This window comes from Leptodactylus fuscus, chromosome 11, assembly GCF_031893055.1.
Source record: "Leptodactylus fuscus isolate aLepFus1 chromosome 11, aLepFus1.hap2, whole genome shotgun sequence".
NCBI lineage: Eukaryota > Metazoa > Chordata > Amphibia > Anura > Leptodactylidae > Leptodactylus > Leptodactylus fuscus.
Genome location: NC_134275.1, coordinates 45,448,413 through 45,464,467, shown reverse-complemented (window position 1 = coordinate 45,464,467; position 16,055 = coordinate 45,448,413). Strand labels below are relative to the sequence as shown.

The window sequence follows — 16,055 nt, the reverse complement described above, 5'->3', positions numbered from 1 at the left end:
TTCACATTTATAATAGTAGGAAGGATAGGATGTCTGGTGGAGGATTCTCTTGTTATTCAGTGTATAGGGGGTAACATGACAGCTTGTATGCACCAGCCTGACCTCTATATCCCGCTATCATGGCTTCCTGTCTTCATTGTTCTGTTATATTCCATCACTTCAATGGTCCAGAATTCCTGGTTATCCGGCATTATCCTGCGTGATACTATCTGTTGATCTGTGTATCTAATTTCATCATGTGTGATACTGTCTGATGAGCAGAGTTTCTAATTCCATCATGTGTGATACTGTCTGAAGAGCCAGTGTACCTAATCATTTCATGTGTGATACTGTCTGCTCAGAGAGTGTATCTAAAACTATCATGTGTGATACGGTCTGATGATTTTTCTATCTAAAGTTTATTTTATGTGATAATGTCTGCTCAGTATCTAAGGATATTAGGCTTGATACTCTCTGATGAGATGGTGTGTTTAAGCGCATAATGTGGGATACTCTCTAATGAGCTGCTGTATCTAACCTATTCTGTGTGATACTCCGATGAGTTGCTGTATCTAAGCCTATTATGTGTGATACTCTCTGATGTGCTTCTGTATCTAAGCCTAGCCTTTGTGATACTCTTTGTTGAGGTGCTGCATCTAAGACTAATCTGTGTGATACTCTCTGATGTGCTGCTGTGTCTAAGCCTATTCTGTGTGATACTCTCTGATGTGCTGCTGTATCTAAGCCTAGCCTGTGTGATACTCTGATGAGATGCTGTATGTAAGCCTACTCTGTGTGATATGCTCTGTTAAGCTTCTGTATCTAAGCCTAGCCTGTGATACTCTGATGAGATGCTGTATCTAAGCCTAGCCTGTGATACTCTGATGAGCTTCTATATCTAAGCTTAGCCTGTGTGATACTCTCTGGTGTGCTGCTGTGTCTAAGCCTATTCTGTGTGATACTCTCTGATGTGCTGCTGTATCTAAGCTTAGCTTGTGTGATACTCTCTGATGAGCTTCTATATCTAAGCTTAGCCTGTGTTATACTCTCTGGTGTGCTGCTGTATCTAAGCCTATTCTGTGTGATACTCTCTGATGTGCTGCTGTGTCTAAGCCTATTCTGTGTGATACTTTCTGATGTGCTGCTGTATCTAAGCTTAGCCTGTGTGATATTCTCTGATGAGCTGCTGTATCTAAGCCTAGTTTGTGTGACCCTGTAGTGAGCCCCCTTCACTATTGCTAGGACCAGAGTGAGGACGCTGAGATACCACAAGAGACAGATTTTATTGTTCATTCAATCATTAGGAATAAGAATGAGACATTCCCAAACGGGAGACGTCTTGACTCCACGGACAGTCCCAGGACCTCAGAAACAGGAGTGACAATGGTAAGATCAGGCACAGACCATTGCTCTCCTCCGTCACTTCATCAGGTCACCTCCCCCAAATACTTCATATAAAATACCATACTAGAAATACATAGAAAGAGAAGACATGGCTGATGTATTATAAAATGTCTGTTGTCTCCAGCAGTCTCCAAGGGGACGAGGTAGTGGGGTGCAAGGAGAGAGGATGTCTGTACAAGGGATGGGAAGTTCATGGGTGAAGATGACTCCAAAAGGTTGAGTATGACCAAGAGACCCAATGGACTCCGCTCATCCTTGGATCTCGTAAGGTAGAAGAAGCTGAAGGAGATGTCTCTGCTGGACAGTGGCTGTTTAACTGAGAGCGGGTGAGACCCCCGGTAACATATGAGGTCTATAAGTGACATGTGGAGGTGAGTGGGGAATCCTTGGAGGACTAATCAGGTGATGAGGAGGAGGCGAGCAAGGCATTAAGTGTCCCATAGAAGGTATCTGGCTGGGTAGAAGGATGGGTCCAAACGGGTACATGGCTTGATCTTCTGGGCCATTCTTGAGAGGTTCAAAGAGACCTTCTGGGGTCTGCTGCTTCTTCTTCTTGGACTTGCTACTCACTTTCCGGTTTCGTGTTTGGATCCCCTCCTTCTTCATGGTTAAGGGGCGATTCACCTGAGATAGAAAATTAGGCAACAGCTAGTTGTAATAGGTAGAGAAACAACACCTTCCAACCCATAAGTATAGGGCTGTAGCTATAGGGGCTTCACTTGTGTCCAGGCCCCTAAATCAGAGGGGCCCACAGGCTCATCTCACCACAGTACTGCTGTGTGTGCTAATAAATTGTAATACTGCCGTCTACCTACACAGCACAGATGTGGCGGACGGCTGTATGTTCATGTCCTGCCCATCTCCAATAACTATCAGCACTATCAAGCTATGTTGGGGTTAAATGGCACTATTACTTATGTGATTGGGGCACAAGGGGACACTATTACCTAAATGAGGGTCACAAGGGAGTTTTATGGCTGATGTGAGAGGCACAAGAGGGCACTGTTATTTTGCTGGGTTCACAGGAGCGACATTGATACCCTGAAAGGGGTTTAAAAGGGTCCATGCTTGTTAGTGCTGCATCAAAGGATCTTTTAAGACCTCCAGTGATGCAGCCAAAAGTTACAGACAGGTGCGGCAGCCATGAAGGAAGCTGTTAGGGTGACAACAGCCCAAACTGGTACGCTGCACCAGGGCCCATGATTCTTTAGTTATGGCTATGATCAGAGCTTTAAGAGAAGTTGTCATCCTGCTTTCCATGAACCTTTACAGAGCTCTACTGGTGGCCCATATTGGCTGCCTTCTAGCTTTCTCTTACACCAGCCCTCTGCTTCAGTCATAAAATTGATATATGGATGTATTTCAGGATCTTACATTGTGCAGCTTAAAATAGAGTCCGCAGGCATTGCAGACGGGGTCACCATTTGTGTTCCTTCTCCATAGGGTGGTGGTGCTTGTATGACAGTTGCTACATTGGGTCCCAGCCCTCTTGCTGACAATCTGCAAAGAAGAGATAAGATCAAGATGGTTGGAGATACATTGTAACTGAGAAGACTGGTCCCTTACCACAAATGTCATCACTAGTCCAACAGACTGAGACCGGGTCTTTAGAGAGGTACAAGAAGCAAAGGTGAGCGATGTCCATGAAGGTGCAGGCAATATTTCAGCCCATGAGTGACTGTCTTGAACCGTATTTGGTGTTTAGGAGCCCTGGTGACTTGGTCTTCCCCTTTGCATCTGTCTGCTTCCCTGCATTGTGTCCCCATGTTTAACCCACTCCTTACCAGACGTTTCTTTGGTCGGATCAGTGGACGGTTCTGCCCATTCATCTTATGGTAGAGGCCACAGGCATTACAGAGATAGTGGCCACTGATATCCCGTCTCCACAGCGGGGTTACCGTTGCTCCACAGTTTACACACTCACGATCTTCTGTACATATGAAAGATATAAAACACAATATAATCTCTACATATCTGGAATATAACATTGCCCCTCTGCCCAACAACAGATTTATTGTCCCACTATAATTATTGCACCTCAACACCTGTAATCCCAAATCATCTACAATGCTATTACCACACCCTATAACCTGTGTTCTGCACTATACCCATCAATAGCTGGTCTTGCCCCGTTGCCATTATTGCACCGCTACTTCCACTATATCCACCATTACTTATTCCAGTGTCTATTTCCCACCAACTTCAGGTTTATTCTCCCCATGGATGTAATCAATAGACCCCTCTCCTAATTCCATGACTAGATCAGGATGAGGATGACAAATAAGATACCTGATGGTTGGAAGAGGCTGTTATTGAAGTCCTGTGAAGAGCCAAGATATCCCATCTGAGACATAATCTGACTGTTTGGGCTTCGTGAGTCCAGTGACACAAGGTCACCTGTCAAAGGGCTCATCCTCTCCGTCTTTAAAGTCTCCAGATATTTAGGGCTTCCATCACGTTCAACTGATGGTATGGGGCCCAAAAGCAATGGGACAGGAGAATATAATGGGGGAGAAGTAAGTGGTCCTAAAGGGGAGGCTCCTGAAGTGTACAGCGGTAATGAACTAGAGGTTCTACCATAGGTGGTCAGGTTATGGGGAATTCCAGGACTGCTGTCTGCCCAATGAGAAGCGTAGGTCTGCGGCACTGGAAAGACATAGAAAGGATGTAAATACAGAAGTTTTTTTCTATCTTCTGTGATACATTGTTTATATTTTGTAGTCTCCAACTTTAAAACACTACCCCTACATACAAGAATATAATAACAGTAATATTGCCCCCATGTATAACTACATAACTACTGCAATATTGTCCATAGACAAGAATATAACTACTATAATACTGCTCCTATGTACAATAATATAACTACTATAATACTGCCCCCTATGTACAAGACTATAACTACTATAATACTACCTCCTATGTACAAGAATATAACTACTATAATACTGCTGCTATGTACAATAATATAACTATCATAATACTGCTCCTATGTACAAAGATACAAAAGCTGTATCACCGCCTATAATACTACTACACCGCCTACTATAATACTGCTCCTATGTGCAAGACTATAACTACTATCATACTGCTGCTATGTACAAGAATATAACTACTATAATACTGCTGCTATGTACAAGAATATAACTACTATAATACTGCCTCCTATGTACAAGAATATAACTACTATAATACTTCCCTCTATGTACAGGAATGTAACTACTATAATACTGCTCCTATGTACAAGAATATAACTGCTATCATACTGCCCTGTATATACAAGAATATAACTACTATAATACTGCCCCTATGTACAAGAATATAACTACTATAATACTGCTCCTATGTACAAGAATAAAACTACTATAATACTGCCCCCTAAGTACAAGAATATAACTACTATAATACTATCCCCTATGTACAAGAATAAAACTACTATAATACTGCTTCCTATGTAAAAGATTATAACTACTATAATACTGCCCCCTATGTACAAGAATATAACTACTATAATACTGCTCCTATGTACAAGAATATAACTACTATAATACTACCTCCTATGTACAAGAATATAACTACTATAATACTGCTCCTATGTACAAGAATATAACTACTATAATACTGCCCCCTATGTACAAGAATATAACTACTATAATACTGCTCTTATGTACAAGAATATAACTACTATAATACTACCCCCTATGTACAAGAATATAACTACTATAATACTGCTGCTATGTACAATAATATAACTACCATAATACTGCTCCTATGTACAAAGATACAAAAGCTGTATCACCGCCTTCTACAGGCAAAAAGAAATAAAATGAGAAGAATATAAAGAGTGAAGGGCTGGATTAGCAGAGGTAGAATCCATCTGGGCACACCTACCTGAAGAATGGCGGTAAGCTATCACCTCGCGGCTGTGGACAGATCCGCCATACTGAGATGGACTACCGTCACTGCCCAGATTGTAGAAGAAGTCTGGTTCCTCATTGCTTTGAGTAATGGTAGACTCTGAGTACTGGGTGAGGGGCTCTTGACTCGCGGACAGAGATGTGAATTCCATCACTTGGCTCCTGGATTACAACACAGGTACAAATTAAAATACATTGAACATCCACAAAACCATTGTTCACCTTCCTGTCCTGTATATCTCCTCTGTGCTCATTGTCGCCCCCTGCTGTGCAGTGCACTTTGCAGGAGTGGTCAGTTGTTGGAAGGGATGTGACAAATCTCTAAGCACATTTGTGGCCTGCAGCATTAGTTGTAACTTTTTAACCCCAATCTCAGCACTAATGACTATAATGGAAAATAATAGATAAATGAATGGAGGTTTCCTTATCCAAAAGAGTGCATACACCTCCATTTATTTTTGGGTACTTATTTGGGCATCTACAGTTACATTATTTTTCAAAATAATCGATCGACTGCAATACTGCCCCCTAGAGACAAGAATATATTTGGTATATATATATATTTATATATATATATATATATATATATATATATATATATATATATATACACTCACCGGCCACTTTATTAGGTACACCATGCTAGTAACGGGTTGTAACGGGTTCCACCACATCCCAAAGATGCTCTATTGGATTGAGATCTGGTGACTGTGGAGGCCATTGGAGTACAGTGAACTCATTGTCATGTTCAAGAAACCAGTCTGAGATGATTCCAGCTTTATGACATGGCATTGCATTATCCTGCTGAAAGTAGCCATCAGATGTTGGGTACATTGTGGTCATAAAGGGATGGACATGGTCAGCAACAATACTCAGGTAGGCTTTGGCATTGCAACGATGCTCAATTGGTACCAAGGGGCCCAAAGAGTGCCAAGAAAATATTCCCCACACCATGACACCACCACCACCAGCCTGAACTGTTGATACAAGGCAGGATGGATCCATGCTTTCATGTTGTTGACGCCAAATTCTGATCCTACCATCCGAATGTCGCAACAGAAATCGAGACTCATCAGACCAGGCAACGTTTTTCCAATCTTCAATTGTCCAATTTCGATGAGCTTGTGCAAATTGTAGCCTCAGTTTCCTGTTCTTAGCTGAAAGGAGTGGCACCCGGTGTGGTCTTCTGCTGCTGTAGCCCATCTGCCTCAAAGTTCGACGTACTGTGCGTTCAGAGATGCTCTTCTGGCTACCTTGGTTGTAACGGGTGGCTATTTGAGTCACTGTTGCCTTTCTATCAGCTCGAACCAGTCTGGCCATTCTCCTCTGACCTCTGGCATCAACAACGCATTTCCGCCCACAGAACTGCCGCTCACTGGATGTTTTTTCTTTTTCGGACCATTCTCTGTAAACCCTAGAGATGGTTGTGCGTGAAAATCCCAGTAGATCAGCAGTTTCTGAAATACTCAGACCAGCCCTTCTGGCACCAACAACCATGCCACGTTCAAAGGCACTCAAATCACCTTTCTTCCCCATACTGATGCTCGGTTTGAACTGCAGGAGATTGTCTTGACCATTTCTACATGCCTAAATGCACTGAGTTGCCGCCATGTGATTGGCTGATTAGAAATTAAGTGTTAACGAGCAGTTAGACAGGTGTACCTAATAAAGTGGCCGGTGAGTGTGTATATATATATATATATATATATATATATATAAAATATAACTACAGATCAATGCACATCTGAGGGCATTGGAATTAGGAAAGGTGTAGCTCACTCCAATAGAGGGGCTCGATTTGTCCCCTCCCTGAATTTGGGAGTATTGACTGGTTGCCTGTATGTCTTAGAATGGGGGGCTCAGTGGTAAAGAACCCCAATGTATGGACTGTTGTTTGGTATTATTTTACAGCTCCAAGGATCAAGCAGTGTGCCCGCTGTCCAAGGTACTGAATAGTGATCACTGCAGCAGCTCACAAGGTACCTGACACCACGTGCACATGTCGCAGCCTCCTGCACAGCAGCTGCGTGACAACCACGAATGGCTGCCTTTACTATGTCCACATGTCTCCCACATGGAAATCTGCATTATCATGTAGGCTGACAATCACTCTACCTGTAGCATTCTGTTCATGAACCAGGTGGCTCAGGATGAACACAGGTCCCTCAAAGCTATAGCAGAGCTTCAGTGCATGGCATTGTGGGAGGTCAATGCTGTGTCTCTGATCTAAATCATCTCCTGTAATAACTTTATTCAGATATTTCCCCATCATCGCTCCACAGTCATTGCCACCCAGCCTTCCCATTACCTTAACCACAACAAGTCATGGCCGCCATATTATCACCCATCTTTCCCCGGTGCAGATATGACTAAGAATGACTCAAAGACTGTTTACTAGATTGTTCAGTATTTCTTGGCAGAAATGATCTTTATGCAGGAGGAGATGGAATGATACATGTTTCACATCGTTGAGGTTTATCTGCATATTACCCCGCAGGTGATTAGTCAGTGACTAACGCCCATCACATAGAAAACAAATAGTAGAAGTTTTACTTTTTCAGAGTCCGATAAAAACAAAGTCTGTTCCGTTACAGGAAGTCAGATCTTATTTCCTTAATGAACTTATCAGCCCAAGATCTCAAGAGCAGTGTCAAAATACTGGTCAGTCCTCGCGTCATATGTCAGTTGCACTGACTAGCAGATGTGCACACAGATTAGAGTATATTATTCCTGGTGCACTCACATCCCATCTACAGGGGGCAGAGATGGTGCAGGAACCCTTGGAGAATACAACAACCAATCACAATCCACAGAGAAGTATAGAACATAGAAACTCATCTCAGATTGGCTGCTGTGCACACTGTATACACCTATCAGCCATATCATATACCACCTGCCTAATATTGTGTCCCCCTTATACCGCCAAACGTCTTCACTACACAAGACCCCTTGTATCTAACCCCATGACATCCTGTAGGTTACTCGGTACGGCCTCCCTGGACCAGACTTGTTTCTCCAGCAGATCCCACAGAGGATCAATCAAAACTGAGATCTGGAGAATATGAAAACCAAGTCACCACCTTCATCTCATGTTTTCCTTTTTTGGACATGATCCTGCTGAAATACCACTGCCATTAGTGGGCACTGCTGCTTCCATGAAGGGGGTCACTCGGTCCGTACAATGGTTAGCTAGGTGGTAGATGTCACAGTAACATCCACATGATGCCAGGACACAAGGAATATTGCCCTTGTTCACTTTGTCCATTGCCGTTTTTGACTCAGGTAAATGGTGCCCCCGGCCATCCACATGGTGTAAGTGATCTATCAGACCAGGCGCCTTCTTCCATTGCTCCGTGGTCCAGTTTTTACCCATTGTAGGTGCTTTTGGTGGTGGACAAGTCACCATGGATGCTCTGACTAAACAGCCCCATACAAGCTCGGTGTATAATTCATCTAATCCACTCCTCATCTTTTGCAGATCCCTCTATGTTCTAAGAGCTTATTCACACAACAGGATTTCATGGCCGTGTGCTAGACAGCGAGCAAAAGGCCATATTACAAACTCAGGATCTGTTCGCATGACCATTGTTTTAATGGTCCATGTAAACAACCCATGAAAAAACAGAACGTGCCATTTTCTGGGATTTCCTAACAGATTCCTCAATGGATAAAATCTGTGATTCATAAAATAGGAATCTGTCAGGTATACAAGGACATTTACATGGCCAGGTGCATGGCACGGTTGTGTGAATAAGCTCTAAGGCTGGTCGGACACTTTAGAAAGTTGTCAATGAACAATTGTTCTGGTGTCAGCCATCTTGCCTGTCTTTCTTTAACACATGCATGCTTGGCTTGGGCCATTGGTGCGTGTGTTCTGAACTGGGCATGTGCAGAAAGCCGCTCAGATAGTGGGTCATCTCCCAGAGAACAAAGGGCTGCACAGCTGGAATCCAATTGCCTGATCCTTATCTCCACTGACATCTGCTGAGGGGGGGGCATACACATTACAAAGTCAGCTGAACGTGTCAAGATTGGCAGGTTTGGCTGATACATATCTAATGTATATGGCCAGTGTCAGAGTGAGAATCCTTCATAGCAGCCATTACAGTGGCCATAGAGGTCGTCACCTAGCTGTCCAGGATCCCTGAATGATGTATAATCTGCATTGTTATGTGATATCTACTGATATCTCCTGTTATAGGCCCTACTAGGAACACTTTGTGAAATTCATTCTTGTCTTAATTCTAGATTACCTCAGGCAGGTAGATACGTTTCTAAAACAAAAACCCTTAAGTACCCCAAAGACTGTACTGCACCATGAATCACAGCATTAGCTCCATGAAGGTACCTCCTAGACTCATGGTGTGCCCCCCAGGGGTTAACTGAGAACTTAGACTCGAGAGCAGTGGCTCTCATCCTGTAGTGTTTGTATCCCAGACACTCTGAGTACACCACACACTTTCAGAGGGTACACAACACAGTCTCATGGGGTACGCCACACACTCTCAGGGGGTACGCAGCACAGTTTTAGGAGTACACCACACAGTCTCAGTAGGTACACTGTATGATGTAAGGCCATAAACGACACAGTCTCAGGGGTTATGCTGTAAACGCTCAGGGGGTGCACCACACAGTCTCAGGCTATACACTACACACTCTCAGGGAGTACACTGCAAACACTCAGGGGGTGCACCACACAGTCTCAGGCTATACACTACACACTCTCAGGGAGTACACTGCAAACGCTCAGGGGGTGCACCACACAGTCTCAGGCTATACACTACAAACTCTCAGGGAGTACACTGCAAACACTCAGGGGGTGCACCACACAGTGTCAGGCTATACACTACACACTCTTAGGGAGTACACTGCAAACACTCAGGGGGTGCACCACACAGCCTCAGGCTATACACTACACACTCTTAGGGAGTACACTGCAAACGCTCAGGGGGTGCACCACACAGTCTCAGGCTATACACTACACACTCTTAGGGGGTACACCACAAAATCTCAGGGGGTAAACCACACACTCTCAAGGGGTACACCACACAGTCTTAGGCTGTACACTACAAGCTCTCAGGGGGTACACTGCATGCTCTCTGGGTGTATGCGCCTTGGCTATGAACCAGCCCTCTGGAAGTGGCAGATTTAGTGACAGCTAAAGCTCTGAGGCTTCTGGGGGGCTAGTACCACCTAAAACACCCACCATCTTCAAATAGTGATGCAGAATGCATGCAAAGCAGAGGCAGGCATCAGAAAATACCGGGTCAGGTGGTCATAAGTTAAAAGACCCTCAGGACGTTTAGTGTGTGCCCCAGGCGCTCCCATAAGCAAAGGGATTTGCTTGGCGCTCTATTTTTTCCTCCCCACTTGAGACCCAGGAGCAGGGTTTGTCATGTGATGGACACATAAGGAGGTAGTTGGCTTGAAGACCTTGAGAAACTCTGCTCTAGATCATAGGCAGGTCCTAGCAAGAACAGCAGCAGGCACCACCAGGCATCCAGCAGTTTTGTTGAAGGCTTTCAGTAATCTGACAAGTAATCGGAAAACATGCTGGAAAATAAAACCTTGGGGGCTTTGTCTAGGATATGAGGCCGAAAACAATTGTCCAGCCTGGACCTCGCTTTGGCCACAGTCTGGCCCTGAATGATAATATACAGCTTGGTAAATCGTCAGAGCCGTTGTCAGAAAGAGATTTCACAAACATCATTTCAAAAAGGAAGTGAAGAAGGATCAGTTCTAGAAACCTCAGAATTCTAAGGAATTCAACTTAAACGGAAAGTATAGTGTGAAAGGGTTAAATATTGTAGGACTAGAGTCTGCAAATCTGCATCAGAGACAAAAATAATGATAACTGGGGGTGTGAAATATCACTGCAGAGGGGGAGGCCAACGACAAAATGATGTCCCGACTAGTACACGCCTCTCACCAAACTAAGTACCCCAATGTCATACACCCTATAAGCCCATTTATCATAGAGCAGAATAGGTAGCCATGTCCTTCCGGAGAAGCCTATCACTAGGTAGAGGTGACCACTAAACCTCTGTGCACTCCTGGGTAAATCTTCTGGGCTTATGTCTATTACTGACTGTGGTGGGACCTGTTAGGAGGAACACAATTTGGAAGAATTGTAAAAAAAACCCCAAAAACTGGAGCCACTCAGTTATAGGGGGCCATATGAAAGGCTCTGATCAAAATCTTGGATAATTGGAAGTTGGTATTGTGTGGCAGCCGTGTTTTCCCAGCGGCACAGAGGTAGAAAGTGTCTTATCTGCACATATAAAGGTTCTGGTAGTAGTGATGGCTGCTGGCCAGGTTATATAGTAGTGAAGATGATTAGAAGACACAATGAGATCTTATCTGCATTTCTGACATGTGTCATATGTTACCGCCTCATAATAAGATATATGCACTAAGGACCCACAGCAGAATACCCTAACCCTGGCTCTACTGTGAGAACGACCACTAGGGTGCACCAGACTTCTGGACTCTACAGGTGCATCTGTGCTGGCCAGAACCTATAGTAGAGGCCTGGCCACTAAGCAGTAGATAGCCAGATCAAGTGTTATAAATGCTCAGTGATATATACATGTTAGAAACACAGCTGCCAACAGCTGGAAGTATACTTCAGGGGTATTCAAGGGATACAACCAAATAGACCCCTTTTTTACTTGAATCGTGCATCAACCCTAAAATTTCATAATCCAGGATCCTGATTCCTGATTGTATAGATAAAACATTATAGGAATTTTACTGTAGTCTCTGCTGGTGCAGTCACTGTGTACATACATTACATTACTTATCCTGTACTGATCCTGAGTTACATCCTGTATTATATACTCCAGAGCTGCACTCACTATTCTGCTGGTGCAGTCACTGTGTACATACATTACATTACTTATCCTGTACTGATCCTGAGTTACATCCTGTATTATATACTCCAGAGCTGCACTCACTATTCTGCTGGTACAGTCACTGTGTACATGCATTACATTACTTATCCTGTACTGATCCTGAGTTACATCCTGTATTATACTCCAGAGCTGCACTCACTATTCTGCTGGTACAGTCACTGTGTACATGCATTACATTACTTACCCTGTACTGATCCTGAGTTACATCCTGTATTATATACTCCAGAGCTGCACTCACTATTCTGCTGGTACAGTCACTGTGTACATGCATTACATTACTTATCCTGTACTGATCCTGAGTTACATCCTGTATTATACTCCAGAGCTGCACTCACTATTCTGCTGGTACAGTCACTGTGTACATGCATTACATTACTTATCCTGTACTGATCCTGAGTTACATCCTGTATTATATACTCCAGAGCTGCACTCACTATTCTGCTGGTGCAGTCACTGTGTACATACATTACATTACTTATCCTGTACTGATCCTGAGTTACATCCTGTATTATATACTCCAGAGCTGCACTCACTATTCTGCTGGTACAGTCACTGTGTACATGCATTACATTACTTACCCTGTACTGATCCTGAGTTACATCCTGTATTATATACTCCAGAGCTGCACTCACTATTCTGCTGGTACAGTCACTGTGTACATGCATTACATTACTTATCCTGTACTGATCCTGAGTTACATCCTGTATTATACTCCAGAGCTGCACTCACTATTCTGCTGGTACAGTCACTGTGTACATGCATTACATTACTTATCCTGTACTGATCCTGAGTTACATCCTGTATTATACTCCAGAGCTGCACTCACTATTCTGCTGGTACAGTCACTGTGTACATACATTACATTACTTATCCTGTACTGATCCTGAGTTACATCCTGCATTATACTCCAGAGCTGCACTCACTATTCTGCTGGTACAGTCACTGTGTACATACATTACATTACTTATCCTGTACTGATCCTGAGTTACATCCTGTATTATACTCCAGAGCTGCGCTCACTATTCTGTTCTGTTTTGGGCTTCCCTACAATCTATCAGATTATTTTATCAGTTCTTGGTATACAGACGAAACTTCCCAGAGTGTAAATTCCAAGGTCTCTGTGCAGACGTTGTACAAGCAGAGAATTTTGGAAGAAATAACCTCAGCACTTTACAGAATTGTAAATGCAGCTCTGGATGTAACTCAGGACTAGTATGAGATGAGTTATTGCTGTACTATGCGAATGAAGGGGATTTCTCAGTTAAGACATTAATGGATGACACATCCACATTTAGTCCATTTGGGGTTTAGTGTCATGAATCCCAACAGGTCGGATTATCCACCAGCTGGATATTAATGGTTTATCATGGTAATTCTCAATAACATTATTAATCTCATATCAGAAGAATCCATCTATCTACAGCTTCACATATTTGGTGTAACCATCGGCGTCCACTGATCTTAGTACTTAACTATAGAAAATATATATAGGTTTGTGTGACCATATAGTGGATATATGGAAAGTACAGCGGTGATGATAGATGACAAATGTAAAATAATCAGAAATAATCATTTGTTTTGATTTTAGTTCAGCCATAGATAGATCCATTTATATTTCTTATTATATATTTATTTATATTAATATAATCATTTGCAATAAAATAGCTAAAAACCTAACTCTATATTTAATAAACAAACAAATAATCACAGAAAAATATTGTGATTTATTATAAATAAAAAAAATAAGCTGATCGATAATAGCTAAAAAAAATATTAGCTATACCTGCAATGGTATAAAAGAGCATATATACGGTGTATGTGTGTGTATATGTATATATATATATATATATATATATATTATATGAAATATACAGATATATAAAATAGGAATACAGAACAGCATAATAGTACAAAATAAAATTCCCCCCTTAACTTTGCCAAGACCTTGCAACTTTCAAGATTTTGTGAGATATCAGCAGATCCGTTTGTAAATTTACATCCAATGGACAATGGTATAAAACATGATAGATAGATAGATAGATAGAATATATAATCATATACAGGATAGAAACAAGACAGCAGAATAGAATAGAAAAAAGTTCATGTAGATAGAAGAAAACTAACAAATTGAAAAAAATCCCCCCTTTAACTTTGCCATAATCTTGCAACTTTTTGGTGAACTTTCAGGAGATCCATATGAAGCTGTGGCTCTTGTAATAGTGTAGGTCCAGGTGACAGACAGGTAGTAATACTATCCATGATCCTTTATACTGTTATTATTACATGATTTATATCAGATTGTTATCACCAATTCTACACATATAACACTAAGGAGAAAATGAAAGTGCGGTGTAAGCGTAAGGGGTGCCGTCAGCTGTGGTCACACAGTCTGCAGCCGTACATATCATTCTAGTTTATAAGCATGGAGGATATGCTGGAATAGTCACACATTGCCCCTCTACAGATGTAGCTGAGCAGAGATTGTCATGTGGCGCAGTTTAGAATGATATCACTATGTATTATCTGAGTTATCAGAGGCCCATCCAGTTACATGACAAGATCAGCTCTGCTACCTCTGTACCCGTTATGGCCTGAATTTCATTTTCGGTATAGATCTATATAGACTCACCTCCTGTAGGAGAACAACACGCCTTCAATTCCGATTTTTTAAATTTTAATTCACCCCAAATCTTTGGGCTTTGGTAACAGTCCCCCCTGGTGCACCGTGACCCCCTTTAACCGATAATCCTTCCCCTTGTGGCACGGAGTAATCTGTCACTAGTAGTACAGACAGTCCTCCTCTAACCCTTATAGTCACTAGTCCCTCCACACAACAAGGTCCCTCCCGTAGCACCGCCTTTTACTAGAGAAAAGTGTCACTGGCTGAGGGTGGGGTGAGGAGGCCGGGACCTCTGGTACCCCCGCAATTAATATATAGGGCCATAGGCAAGCATTGGAGTTACAGTATACATACAATTTATTATGAAAAGTCATCTCTATGATACAGATGCGTCAAAGATAGATGAGAAACCGAGAGAGACATATACAGAAATATAGACAGGTAGGTAGATTATGAAATAGACAGACAGGTAGGTAACTAGTTAGATACATAGACAGACAGGTAGGTAAATAGATGCAGAGATAGATATGGGCCTGGAAGTGTTAGGTTATATGATAAGTGCATGATCCTTGCACCTTCAATGGTTAAATTCTGACGCTCTCTGCAATGCACAAGGGGTTAACTGATGTTATCAGGGGAATAATATGACACCATAGGTTTTTAGGGTTGACCAGCTCTGTGATACCAGTGTATGAAAGCTATAGCGGTGAGACATGTCTGAAGAGCTGACACATCGGCCAGTGACGCAGTTTCTTAGGCCTTAAAGGGATTTTCCATATAAAGTCATTTCTTCCGCATGACCATCAATCCAGGTCTGTTCTTCTAGAAACACTCAGGCTAAACTTTGTCTTTTTTTTTCCTGTGTATTGTTCCAGGATCAACTTTAAATTTTCTGCAAAAAATTCTGCCCCACTCTGTATTTTGTATGATTTTTTTTGGTAATGTCATGTTCCAGCTGCCAGACCCTTTGTCACTCCAGATGTGGGTGCTATGAAGGGGCTGTGCACAGGAATGTGGATACAATATAATGGGAATACTATGGTATACTGATGTGCTGTGGGTACAGTAGTAGGGGATACAGACGGGTGCCCTCTGGTATACTGATGTGGGTACAGTGTGATAGTAGAGGGTACAGCCGGGGATACAGCAGGATGCACTCTGTTATACATATACATGTTGTGGGTACAGTGTGCTAGTAGGGGGTACAGCGAGGGGTGCACA

General features: G+C 42.6%; 1 protein-coding gene across 1 annotated transcript; it reads right to left on the bottom strand.

Annotated features, from left to right (window-relative positions):
• Positions 1–1,252: 1,252 nt before the first annotated feature.
• On the bottom strand, positions 1,253–15,139 carry GATA1 (GATA binding protein 1). Its single transcript, XM_075260085.1, has 6 exons — positions 14,844–15,139; positions 5,275–5,462; positions 3,673–4,029; positions 3,168–3,313; positions 2,758–2,883; positions 1,253–2,007 (listed from the first exon to the last, which is right to left on the bottom strand). The coding sequence occupies exons 2-6, from the start codon at positions 5,450–5,452 to the stop codon at positions 1,696–1,698; spliced, it is 1,119 nt and encodes a 372-aa protein (XP_075116186.1). The 5' UTR covers positions 5,453–5,462; positions 14,844–15,139; the 3' UTR covers positions 1,253–1,695.
• Positions 15,140–16,055: the final 916 nt, after the last annotated feature.